This window comes from Myotis brandtii, unplaced genomic scaffold (assembly GCF_000412655.1).
Source record: "Myotis brandtii unplaced genomic scaffold, ASM41265v1 scaffold18, whole genome shotgun sequence".
NCBI lineage: Eukaryota > Metazoa > Chordata > Mammalia > Chiroptera > Vespertilionidae > Myotis > Myotis brandtii.
The window spans coordinates 7,762,792-7,776,496 of record NW_005356674.1 but is presented as its reverse complement, the minus strand read 5'-3'; the positions used below and the strand labels follow the sequence as shown (position 1 = coordinate 7,776,496).

General features: G+C 38.5%; 1 protein-coding gene across 7 annotated transcripts in view; it reads left to right on the top strand.

The window, feature by feature from the left end:
- The window catches only part of ANKRD28 (ankyrin repeat domain 28), a 116,121-nt gene that overhangs the window by 33,686 nt on the left and 68,730 nt on the right, over positions 1 to 13,705 (top strand). For 6 of the 7 annotated variants that reach the window (XM_005863619.2, XM_014537549.1, XM_014537554.1 and 3 more), the window contains one exon: positions 9,933 to 10,011. In XM_005863619.2, the coding sequence (XP_005863681.1) occupies positions 9,933 to 10,011 (79 nt within the window). Of the gene's footprint in view, positions 1 to 9,932; positions 10,012 to 13,705 lie in introns of those variants that run through there. The other variant, XM_014537548.1, reaches the window with a different exon arrangement.

The window sequence follows — 13,705 nt, the reverse complement described above, 5'->3', positions numbered from 1 at the left end:
CCAACTGCCCTCCCCTGCAGGCCTGGTCCCCCCCAACTGCCCTCCCCTGCAGGCCTGGTTGCCCCCAACTGCCCTGCCCTGCTGGCCTGATCACTCACAACTGCCCTCCCCTGCTGGCCATCTTGTGTCCACATGGGGGCGGCCATCTTGTGTGTTGGAGTGATGGTCAATTTGCATATTACCTCTTTATTAGATAAGGTAGTTTTAGATTATGTGTTAATAACATAATTTATGCCCTAACCGTTTTGTCTCAGTGGATAGAGCATCGGCCTGCAGACTGAAGGGTCCCAGGTTCGATTCCGGTCAAGGGCATGTACCTTGGTTGCGGGCACATCCCCAATAGGGGGTGTGCAGGAGGCAGCTGATCGATGTTTCTCTCTCATTGATGTTTCTAACTCTCTATCCCTCTCCCTTCCTCTCTGTAAAAAATCAATAAAATATATATTTAAAAAAAAACATAATTTATTTAACCAAGTCCCCTCTTTGATCTGGTTAAATAAACTAGTTTTACTAATTGGTAATAATAAGTGGGATCTTTTTCACCAAGCAAATAAAAATTCTGCTTCAGTGGATAAGCAGAAATTTCAGAATGTTTGTATTTATTTTGGTTAAATATATCATTAACTTCCCAAATAGACTAAATGTCCTCTACATTTTTTGTTTGAAGCAACTTTATTGGACATGTATGTAACAATTAGTGTTGAGTGAACAATGGTATTTTTCATAGAAATCAAGTATCTTGCCCTGACCGGTTTGGCTCGGTGGATAGAGCGTCGGCCTGCGGACTGAAGGGTCCCAGGTTCGATTCTGGTCAAGGGCATGTACCCTGGTTGCGGGCACATCCCCAGGAGGGGGTGTGCAGGAGGCAGCTGATCGATGTTTCTCTCTCATCAATGTTTCTAACTCTCTATCCCTCTCCCTTTCTCTCTGTAAAAAATCAATAAAACATATTGAAAAAGAAAAGAAATCAAATATCTTATTGTATATTCAGAAATAATCCTGATGATTTTATTATAATTATATATAAGTTTAGAATGATAATCATATATTATAGCAAAGATGTCATAAATTAATGCCTTAAATATCAGACTGAGCTGAAGTTATAAATAATCTGATAGGTCTCACCACCTTAGCAATTTTTTGTTTTGTTTTATTGAGTATGGTTGACATATAATAAATGTCATATAATATATATATTTGACATATAATAAATATATTTAAAATGTACAATTTCATTTGTCCCTAACCTCTGATCTGTTTTGTGTCACTGTAAATTAATTTGTATTTTCTGGAGCTTTATAAAAGTGAAGTTATACAATATGTCCTTTTTTTGTCTAGCTTTTTAAAAATATATATTTTTATTGATTTCAGAGAGGAAGGAAGAGGGAGAGAGAGAGATAGAAACATCATTGATGAGAGAATGATTGTTTAGCTGTTTCTTGCACTGGGAATTGGGCCCACAACCTGGGTATGTGCCCCAACTGGGTTCAAACCATGATCTCCTCATTATAGGTTGATGCTCAACCACTGAGCCACGCCGGCCGGGCTGTCTAGCTTTTTTCACACCATAAATATTTCGAGATTCATTCATGTTGTGGCATATATTGATAGTTCATTCCTTTCTGTTGTACAGAGTGCACATAACCTCAATGGCATTCCTTTGTATCGATATACATAACTTGTTTTTCCCCCTGGCCTACCAATTGATATTTCAGCTGTTTCCCTTTTCATCTGTTACAATAAAGCTACTGTGAGCATTTGTATACAAGTATTTTTATGAACATATGCTTTCCTTTTTCTTGAGTAATTATCTAGTGGTGATATGGTCTGACCATTTGGTAGGTGTATGTTTAACTCTTTAAGACACTACAACTATTTCCAAACTGGTTATGCCATTCATTATACATTCCCACCAAGAGAATATGAGAATTCCAGTTTTTCCACATCCTCAAAAATACTTGGTATGATCAGTGTTTTCTCATCGTAAACACTATAATAGAGTGTATTTCATTATGGTTTTTATTTGCATTTCTGGGATAACTAAGTGTTTTTGCTAGATTCCTTTTCTTTTTTTTATATTTTTATTGATTTCAGATAGCAAGGAAGAGAGGGAGAGAGATAGAAATATCAACGATGAGAGAGAATCATTGATCGGCTGCCTTCTGCACAGCCCCCCCACTGGGGATTGAACCCGCAATGCAGGCATGTGCCCTTGACCAGAATCGAACCTGGGACCCTTCAGTCCGCAGGCTGACGCTCTATCCACTGAGCCAAACTGGCTAGGGCTAGATTCCTTTTTTTTTTATAAGTCATTTTATTTATTTTATTTTTATATATTTTATTGATTTTTTACAGAGAGGAAGGGAGAGGGGATAGAGAGTTAGAAACATCGATGAGAGAGAAACATCGATCAGCTACCTCTTGCACACCTCCTACTGGGGATGTCCCCGCAATCAAGGTACATGCCCTTGGCCGGAATCGAACCTGGGACCTTTCAGTCCGCAGGCTGACGCTCTATCCACTGAGCCAAACCGGTTAGGGCTAGATTCCTTTTCTTATTGTATTGTCTTCTTACTCTTGAGTTTTGAGAGTTCTTTATATGTTCTGGATGCAAATCCTCAGTCTTTGGCTATAATTTATTTTCCTAAGGGTTGTTTTTGAAAAGCACAAGTTTTAAATTTTGATGCATTTCAATTTGTCACATTCTTTTATGGATCTGGTTTGGCGTTGTATCTAAAAAAATATCTCAGTGTCACATAGATTTTCTTATATCTTCTAGAAGTTTTGTAGTTTTAAATATTACATTTAGATCTATAATCTTTTTTGAATTAGTATTTGTATATGGTGCAAGGCATATGTCAAAGTTTGCTTTGTTATATATGGATATATCCAATTATTAAAATACTTATTTAGCCCTGGCTGGTTTGGATTATTGGTTAGAACATCAGCCTGTGATTCTAAGATCATGACCATGAGCAAGGGCATGTACCTGGCATGCCACAACCAATCGATGTCTGTCTGTCTGTCTGTCTCTCTCTCTCTCTTTCTCTCACTCCCTCACTCCCTCCCTCTCTCCCTTCCACTCTCTCTAAAAAAATGCTTCTGTAAGGCTTAACAACAACAAAAAGTATTTATTTAAAAGCTGTACTACTTTTCTTCATTGAATTGCCTTTGCATCTTTATCAAAAGTCAGTTTTCCATATATCTGAGGATCTATTTATGGACTCTGTTATGTTCCATTGATGTATTTGTCTAGCTTAATGCCAGTACCATGCTGTTATGATACTGTGCATCTTGAAATCGCTAACTTTTTTTTTTTTCAAAATTGTTTTGACTGTTCTCAATTCTTTGTGTTTCCATATGAATTTTGGAATTCATAATGATTTTGAGATTCATTCATGTCAATTTCTAGGGGGAAAAAGAAATTGGGGTTGTGTTGATCTATAGATCAATTTGGCAAAATTTAATATCTTAACAATATTTGAGTCTTTTGACCCAGGAACAAGTTATATCTCTCCATTTATTTGGTAATTTTTAATTTCTCAGCAAATTTTGTAATTTCACTCTACATGGCCTTTTACATCTTTGTAAGATTTATCCATTTTATAAATGTTGTTCCTACTGTAAATGTTATGTTATTTCATTTTAATATATGCTAATTCTCTACTGCTGAGGTAAGATTTTTCATAGTACTCTACCCAGTGCTCTAGGAATGAAGAGTTTTTCCAGCCTACCTGGTGGGGAACAGGATCCTCTTCCCTCTAACCCATTTGTTCTCATTGGGGGTGATATCTCCAAGTTAGCAAAACTTTTTTGGGGGTGGGGGGAGAAAATGAATGAATGTGTAAGAAAGATCTTATATGTTACAATGATTTGTGGCTCTCCAAAGGGCCAAAGTTGTATAAGTTAGATACACAGTAGTTATTAAAATTTCATGGGGGCAATTGGGGGGAAAAATATTTTAAAAAGGCTCCTGGGTCAGGGTGGTAAGGAAAAAGTGGTTGGAAACAACTACTTGAATTATTTTGGATAGTTCTTTTCACCAGTCTCAGGTAGTAGTCTTATATACATGTCCTGCTTAGTACTTAGCTGAGTATACAAAGGGATATTCTGCAGTTCTCTGGGATTCTCTGCTTGTACCACCCCCTACCCTCTGTTACTCTACTGAGAATTCTTTCTCCTGTGTTCTCCCAGAACTCAGGGAAGTATGTCTATTAAAAATCTACGTAGCTCTGTAAAAGCCATTGAGAAGCATTTTATTGATTGAAACAACTGACTGACATTCCACTGAATATTTTCAGACTTACACTTCACATGCTTTGTGAAATGACAATTTTCTGTTATAGTCCAGTAGTATTTTTGAAGTAGAAATTCTATATATTAGTTTTCTAAACAGCTGTGTTTGTTTGATAATTAAAATTGCCCAATTATAGATGGCATCACCTCTACTTCCTTTTATTTTGTAGGACCTGGTATTGATATGTAATTTTGGTGTTTTATTTTTTTATTTAAAAGCAAGTAAGCCTTGGCTTAGGAGTATTTGATTACTGCTAAATTTGTAGAAGAAAGTAAATTTAGTATTTAAAATAGGGTGCTCTATGGATTTTTCTTTTTAATATTACTACTGACAAAGCAATGTCTAGATTACAACATGAATAATACCTAGATTCTATAAATAAAATTTTCCCCAAGGTAAAAACTATGCCTTCCATTTTTTAGATAGTTGGGAAAGTGATCTTGGAGATCCAGAAGTTAAATCATATCTGTTACAGACGAGGGGAAACTAAGGCCCTTAGAGCTTATTTAATTTGGTCACTTCCATTTAGCAGAGATAGCATAAGGACCCAGTGTTCTTAATGTCTAGTTTAGTTTTCTGCCTGTGTTGTCTATGTTGGTTCATTCCCTTGACAGATATGTGCCAGTTACTATGCTGGGTTCTGGAGAGGTCAGACATACGTACTTTTTACCTGTGCTCTTCCATGCTCCTTCCTGACTCAGAATATCTTATTGTACTGTACTCACCTCTTCACTTAAAGAAAGCAGTTTACAGCTTCTGGTTGGCAATCTGAATTGCCAGCATTACTATTGTGCTTTGGGGCCATTATTAAGTAAGATAAGGGTTACTTAAACACAAGCATTGTCATACCAAGGCAGTTGATTTGATAATGGAGATAGTTACCAAGTGGCTAACAGCCTGGGAGGGGAACTATGGTGGACAAAGGGATGATTCACTTCCCAGGCTGGGCGGTGCAAGATTCCATCATGCTACTCAGAACAGCATGCAAATGAAAACATATGAATTGTTTATTTCTGTAATTTTCTATGTAATATTTTTGTACCAAGGTTGACCGTGGTTAACTAAAACTGCAGAAAGCAGAACCATGGATAAAGGGGGACTGCTATACAGGTGACAACCTGGACTTGCTATTGGTGTCTGAAGAGGGGGTGGCAGTCTTGTAGGACTGAAGCCTTAATCTGTAGGATCTTGTTGCTATCTCCTGGAGATAGTGTCAACATTGAGTTGAGTCATGGGGCCCTCAGTTGTGTTGGAGCATTGCTTGCATGTACAGAAGGGAAACCCCACACATTGGAATTGGATGCAGAACGCTGACACAGTATTTCATTATATGGTTGTACAATTACAAGACCTCTCATCTGATAATATTCAGAACTGGTAGTTGATAAGCTTATCAAAGTCTGACAGAGGGAATCATAAATAGTGATCTTTAAGCATTTTCTGTAACAAGTGTATTTGCCAGGCATTTTTTAAAAATTGGGCCAAGGACTTTTCACTGACAGGCATTTAATGTTGTCTTCCTTGCATTATCTGTAACTCTCACTTTGTGTTTAAGTGATGTGAGAATTTAGATATGTAAGAATCAAACTTGGGCCAAAAATCTCTTCATGGGTTTACTATTTCCTTAGTGTTTCAGTTGTCTCAGCCACACCTAGTTCAACAGCACTTTTTTGGTAACTTCTTTTATTGAGCCTTTTTATAGTATTCAATGTAGAGGTCATGGAAACAATCTGCTTTTTTAATTCCTATTTCATCAGTTTAAATAATTGCATAGTTATGATTACAGGTGCAATTGGCACAAACAGTTGTGGTAACAAACACATATTACTATTGAAAAACACACAGTGGTAGGAACCAAAGTGCACGGACTTATTAGTGGTAATCTAATAGTCAAAATACATGGGGTGCCAAAATCTCCATTAGTTTTACTCAGGAAACAGAAAATATTGATTGATCACATGAGTCAGTTAAATGAAGGTTGGTTAACAGCTTGTGTTTCATATTCTAGATAACCATTCCCCTATTGGTGGCCATTTAAATTGTTTCCATCATATTGCTTCCTATGATAATCAGTAAATATACCTAAGCTATTATTTGCACACAGATAGGAATATCTTTATCTAAAAGAGTTCCATGAAATGGAGTTATTATATGTAAGAGGATAATTTCTTAATTTTAATAAATTTTATTGAAAGGAATCTTAAATATTTTGTTGCCCAAGTTTTAATATTTAACTGGGTTAAATTTAAAGATGACAGGTTAAATTTTAGTGGAACAATTTATTCCCATTTTTTCTTAAATTACTTTTTAGAGCGGGAAAACTTATCCATGAGTCATAAAATACATGAATAATATTCAAGGCATTGAGTCATAGAATTCCAGACATCCCTCACACATAAATGACTCACTGTGTGTGCTGTGTTCATGGTTTATCCTGTGTAGTAGACATGTTTCTCAATTTGAGTAGGTCTGATGATATTTTAAACACTCTGGGGAAGTTTGCTGTTTAATGATTAACACTGAAAAGCCTTAAGCCAAGGATCCTTTTATTAAAATGACTAAATTAGGACTCAGCTTTCAATAAAGTCTGATATTTTAGTGGTTCAGTTTTAGCTTTTTCAATGATTAATTATTCAGTAATTTCTGTGCAAAGAATTCAGTTTGCTTGGGTACATATTGGAATAAAAAACATGGTCATGTGTAAATTCACTGTGATTAGAGAGATAAGAACTCTTAGCTTACTAAACAGCATTAATAGCCACTAGACCAGTCTCCCTGTACTGGAGCACCTGTTATTATTATAAGGACAAAAACAATATCACAAATATATTAAAATTATATGAAGAAGTGTATGGAGAGCCAATGATAACTGTTACAGCTTTATAATACCTTGATATGTTACAGCTAAGCCTTTTTTTGATTGCCTATGAACATTTTAACCTCTTTTGACTAGCGGGATTTTTCCTAATCTATTCTCAGTAGTTTATCCTTTCTTAGAGTAATTAGGGTATTGCCAAACTGTTATGTAAAATAATTTTTTTCATTGTTTTAAATCTTGAAAGTTACAATCTACACTAATAAAAGACAAAGATGCTAATTGACCGTACCTTCGCTATGCCCCAAGCCACGCCTACCTGCCAATCAGAGCGACTATATGCAGATTAACCCAACCAATGGCCGGCAGCCATGGAGCTGAAGCAAGCAGGAGGCTTGGTTGCTCCAATGATGGAGGAAGCCAAGCTTCCCGCCTGCCTGAGCCAGCTGTGGCCTCCGCAAAAGGCAACAAAGTTTCAATTATAGAAGACAAATAAATTCCAGATACCTGCTTTCAGCCAGCCTCCACTGGGAGCTTGGGTGGCTGGGGGCCGTGGCCAGCCTGCAAACAGCCATCAGCCCTTCACCCAGGATGGCCACACCCTCATGGGGTGAGGATCCCCTCTGGGGGGCTTAGCCAGCCTGAAAACGGCCCTCAGCCCCTCACCCAGACTGGCCAGGCACCCCAGCAGGACCCCCCACAGTGAAGGGGCTGTGGCCAGCCTGCTAACGGCCCTCAGCCCCTCACCCAGGCTGGCCAGGCACTCCTATATAATAAAAGGGTAATATGCAAATTGACCCTAACAGCAGAGCGACTGGGAATCACTGGCCACTATGACACACACTGACCACCAGGGGGCAGATGTTCAAGGCAGGAGCTGCCCCCTGGTGGTCAGTGTGCTCCCACAGGGGTAGCTCTGCTCAGCCACAAGCCAGGCTGACGGCTGCCAGTACAGCGGTGGTGGTGGGAGCCTCTCCCGCCTCCTCAGCAGCACTAAGGATGTCCGACTGCAGCTTAGGCCTGCTCCCCACTGGCAAGTGGACATCCCCCGAGGGCTCCTGGGCTGCCAGAGGGATGTCTGACTGCCAGCTTAGGCCCAATACCCCCAGGGAGCGGGCCTAAGCCAGCAGGTGGTCATCCACCAAGTGGTCACAGACTGCGAGAGGGCACAGGCCGGGCTGAGGGACCCCCCGAGTGCACAAATTTTTGTACACCGGGCCTCTAGTATTCTGATAGAGTAGGAGACCCCAAAATACAATACCTATTCAAAGAAGAAGTTTAACTTCCAGGCTGTTAAGAGAAATTGTGGTCCAGGTTTGTGGAGCAACTCTGCTCTATAAGGTCGTTCAGGATCGTATTGCTTGAGACACTTCTTGGATATTGGCCTACCTCTGCATAGTCAAAGCTGGCTTAGTTTCACATCTGCCTTCCAGCCTATGGGAAGTGGGAAAGTATTAGTCCATCCCTAAGATGGTTCTCTTTTTAGTTGAAGATGACCTGAAAGTTGTGCCTTTCACTTCCACTATTAACCCTTTTCGGTCCAACCTCGAGGCTGACTCAACAGACCAGGCGCTAGGAGCAAGTCCAATGTCGAGCAATAAGAACATTAAAAAGTTCAACATTCAATCCCGTCAATTAATTTGGACCAGACTGTTTGAATTCCAAAAATAACATTGGACCGCAAAGGGTTAATACCATTGTTCCACACTAAGTAACAGCACTTCAAGGCAGCCTAGGAGTGTATTCTCTACTAAAACTTTATTCTTCTGGACAAAGGGGGAAAGGGGCTGCTAAAAACAACTAACAATTCGTCACAAAAGCCTATAATCAAAAAAACGATGTAAATTTCTAAATAATTATGTCTAAATGAATAGTTTTCTCAGATGCAACCAAGTCAAGAACACTGTTGTAACTTTAGATGGGTTGAAAATATGAATTAAAAATCCTGAAATGTGACTTTAAGATGTTGTTTCTTAAACTGGAGAACATTATTGTTTGAGGGGAGAAGTACACAAGCCTGAAGGAAGATTTTGGAAAACTGTATTTTTGGTATTTAGAAAGGTAGGAATATATACTTAGAGCCAAAAATGGAATTGGCAGGAACTTTAAGGAAAACCTTAAGATTGTTTTAAGGTATAATTTCAGATCCTCAGAGGTAATTTCCCTTTTTGCCACTATGGCCACTCCTATGGAAACATTTTCATAAGGAAAAATTTTGGTTTCTTAAGATTTTTTTATTTAGTTAAGTCAACACTTCTCTAAACTGTAAAATTATGAAAATATATTGATGGGGGTTGGGGAATGCAGTATGAAGTAAAGAAAATTTGTGTATGTCAGAAGCTTAGGTATCTTTATTCAAAGAAAGTCTAAAAAGCTAGTTCTTTTTTAAAAAATATGTGTTTATTGATTTCAGAGAGAGGAAGGAAGAGGGAGATAGAAACATCAATGATGAAAGAGAATCATTGATAGGTTACCTCCTTCATGCCCCCTTTTGGGGATCAAGCCCACAACCTGGGCATGTGCCCTGACCTGAAATGGAACTGTGACCTCCTGGTTCATAGGACGTTGCTCAACCACTGAACCACACCATCTGGGCTTGTCATCTTAGATTTTTTTCTTTAATTCTTGGCTGTACTTTATATCATTCTTTTAAAGCCACTTTTTTTTTCCACCCCTAGCAAGGAAATACTCTGGGACTTGCAGATTAGACTAGAGTTGTGGAAAGAGTAAGCTAGTAGTTAAGTGGTTTTTCTTCATTTAAGGAATATTAAAATGAACTTTATATGAAAACTTATGTGCCACCTTTCCTTCTTATCACAGGACAGTGAAAAAAGAACTCCACTGCATGCTGCTGCCTATCTTGGAGATGCAGAGATCATTGAACTGCTTATTTTATCTGGTATGGTAAGCTCTATATAATAAGAGCACATCATGCATATTTTTGTCTTAATATTTATCAAACCTAATTGACTATTTCTTTATATTTGTTTAATAAGCTGAAACTTATTTGTTCATTGTACAAATATTGATCTCATTTGATGTGCCCGGTACTGTTCCAGAGGTTAGCGTACATTAGAGAACAAAACAAAGATCACTGCCTTTGTGGAAAGTATATTCTAATAAAGAAAAATGGGCTGTAAATATAAGTAAATTTTACAGTATGTTAGAAGGTGATAAGTGCTATAGGAAAATGAAAAAGTAGATGAGAATAATGAGGTGAATAAGCCTTATATAAGGTAGGGTGTTATATAGAGTATCCATAGTGGGCCTCATTGACCACATAGGTACTTGGAGATGATTCTCCAAGGGGCAAGTGATGGTCACTTAGTCCAAATATAGCAGTGGAGGTGGTAAGAAATTATATGATTGTAGATATATTTTGAAAGTGATATACCAGCAAGATTTCTGTCTTTAAATAGCTTTTATCTAATTCTGTTTCAGGACCAGTAAAACACATTTTAGGGAATTGTGCATTATTTTTTAACTAGAGGCTCAGTGCACGAATTTGTGCACCAGTGGGATCCCCCGGCCTGGCCTGTGGGATCGTGCCAAAACCAGCTCTCTGACATCCCCCACGGAGTCCCAGATTGCAAGAGTACACAGGCCAAGCCAAGGGACCCCACCAGTGCACAATCAGGGCCAGGGAGGGACACAGGAGGTTGGCCAGCCGGGGAGGGACCGCGGGAGGGCTCCAGGCCGTGTCCAGCCCGACTCACTCAGTCTTGATCAGCCAGACCCCAGCAGCAAGCTAACCTACTGATCGGAGCATCTGTCCCTGGTCGACAGTCAGGGCACATCATAGTGATTGGTCGACTGTCTGCCCCCTGGTGGTCAGTGCACATCATAGCAAGTGGTTGAACGGCCTTAGCATATCATTAGCATATTACACTTTGATTGGTTGAACAGACAACTGGACACTTACCATATTAGGCTTATATTATATAGGATTTCTTCTAAACTGTTTAAGACTTTACAATATGACAGTGGTTCTCAACTGTGGCTGCACATTAGAATCACCTGGGAATCTTTTTAAAATCCTGATTTCTGGGCCTCATCCTCCAGAAATTCTGTTTCTTTGTTATGGGGTGGGGCAACATTAGTATTTTTTTAACAAAGAAACAGAATTTCCGGAGGATGAAGCCCAGAAATCAGGATTTTAAAAAGATTCCCAGGTGATTCTAATGTGCAGCCAAGGTTGAGAACTACTGCAATATGAAGTAATGATACAACTGTCTCTCATAAAATAGCTCCTATTGTGGTCAGGTTGCCTGTAGTCCTAAAAAACAGAAACAGAGCTTAGAAATATTTTTGTTGTATCCAGATTATTATATATGACTAGAGGGCCATTGCAGGAAGATTCCTGCAAGAATAGGGCTTCCTGCGGCTGGAGCGAAGCAGAGAAAGGAGCGAAACCTGCCGAGGCGGGCTTTGCTCCCACCTCCACCGCCCCGCTTGCTTCTCCGCAGCTTTGCTTCCTTCTGCAGCACTTGGCTTATTTCTACGTTGTCTTCAGTCTTCACTCTGCGCCTGCATATGCAAATTAACCACCATCTTTGTTGGGTTGATTTGCATACTTCTGATTGGCGCTGGTGGGCGTAGCAGAGTGGCACCAATTTGCATGTTTCTCTTTTATTAGTGTAGATACTTATTGAGAAAGGATAAATGTGTTTAAATTGTGCCTATGTTACCAGATTGCACAGATATGTACATAATGAATACAGTTGGAGAAAGTAGTATCATTCCTTTGATATTTGGGAGAAGGAGCACTGAGAGAAATTTTGAATGGCAATCCTATTAAATTATAGCCTAAACAGAATTTTGCTTTTATAAATTCATAAAATTTTTAAAATACTATTTTTAATAACATTTATAATCATATGGGATTAAGTATAATTAAATGTGGACCTAGGTAATATTATGTTAGTTTCTCTATGAATAACTTTATCACTGATGCACTTCCTTGAACATAGCTGTTCTTCTATGGCTGCTAACTCACTAGTTTACAGCTAAAATTTACTAGCCATAAGAGCTGAGGGGGTTCAAGAGAAAAATTGGATTTTCTCATAATTGAAGCATCTTCTGCTTTAATATGAATTAATGAGATGGCAGGTTAATATATGGAATTTTCTTTACAATCATTGTTCAAGAAACAGTTTTATGTTAAGAAACAGGTAGGCTAGAAAAAGTACAGTTCTAGTTAGTTTACTGTCTAGGACTTTGGGTAAGAACTCTAGTGATGCATTTTTTCTTTTTAACACAGAATTCTGTTCATTTACTTTCATTTTAACATAAGAATTTTATGACTCAACATAGAGGGTGTTTATACTTAGGAGAAACTTTCCTAATGCTCAGTAACTTAATTTCTTCCTTTTAAAATAATGTTTGCACCAAGGATATTTAGTTGCTTATAAAAGATTGACTTCCTGTTATTTATGAGGAAGATAGTCAGATGAGCCTTATGAGCACGATAATATATATCAGCTTTGAAATAAGTGTTTGAAATAAAGCTTGAAGTCTTTTGAATAACACAAATAAAGACTATATATGAAATTAACTATTGCACATGTATAAAAAGCTATTTCAACCCTTCTTTGAAAAAATACTTTTAATATTGTGTTTTACCAGTTTCATGAGGTAATAGCTCATGTAGCTATTTTTAAAAGGAAAAGTCAAAGCTCTAAATTAAGTAATTAGATAAAGAATATAATTAAGTACATGGAGATAAAAATAGAAAACATATTAAGCTGGCAGTGTAGAAAAATTTGGGGGAGATTGCTCTTGCCTTTAATTACTAATAACATGTTACATTTGGTTAGCCTTAACTTGTGTAATCTTAAGAAAATTAAGATTGTGAAATAATCTCCACATAGTTCTATTCTAGCATTATTCAAACATAATGATATGCTTCAATAAGAGCACACAATAAAGTAAGTTACTATAATTTCCTATTATGAAAACTACTTTGGTACCCCTGACAAGGTTATTTGTTCCTAAAATATTTCTTTAAAATGAAAAATAGAGTAAAAAAAGATTAAAATCATTCTATAAAGCCATGCTCTACCATGTTCCCATGGTTTAGGTTTTGATTATTTTCTGTTGAGAAATTAGGAAATCACCTCTAATTTGTTTTACTCTTGTGTTTTCACTGTCAGGAATTATGACTTTACATTCTTATGATCATAGCTAGAAGTCTGGTGCATGAATTCATGCACGAGTGGGGTCCCTCGGCCTGGCTGATGATTGGAGCCAATTGGGGGGTCTGGCCTACCAGGGGGAGGGACCGCAGCAGGTTGGCTGGGCGGGGGGAGGGACCGTGGGAGGTTGGCCGGCTGCGGGGAGGAATCACGGGAGGTTGGCCCCAACAGCAAGCTAACCAATGGCCAATTCTGCGAGGAATTGGGCTCCCTCATCCCTCCTGTCTGGGTCCGGGGTACGGGTGAACCAGATTCAGGGCTGTCAGGGCCCCAGCAGCAAGGTCTGGGTCAGTGCAAGTCATAGCTTCTAGCCAGTCATCTGGTCGTTCTGGACATTTGGTTATAACGGTCGCTTAGGCACACACACACACACACACACACACACACACACACACACAC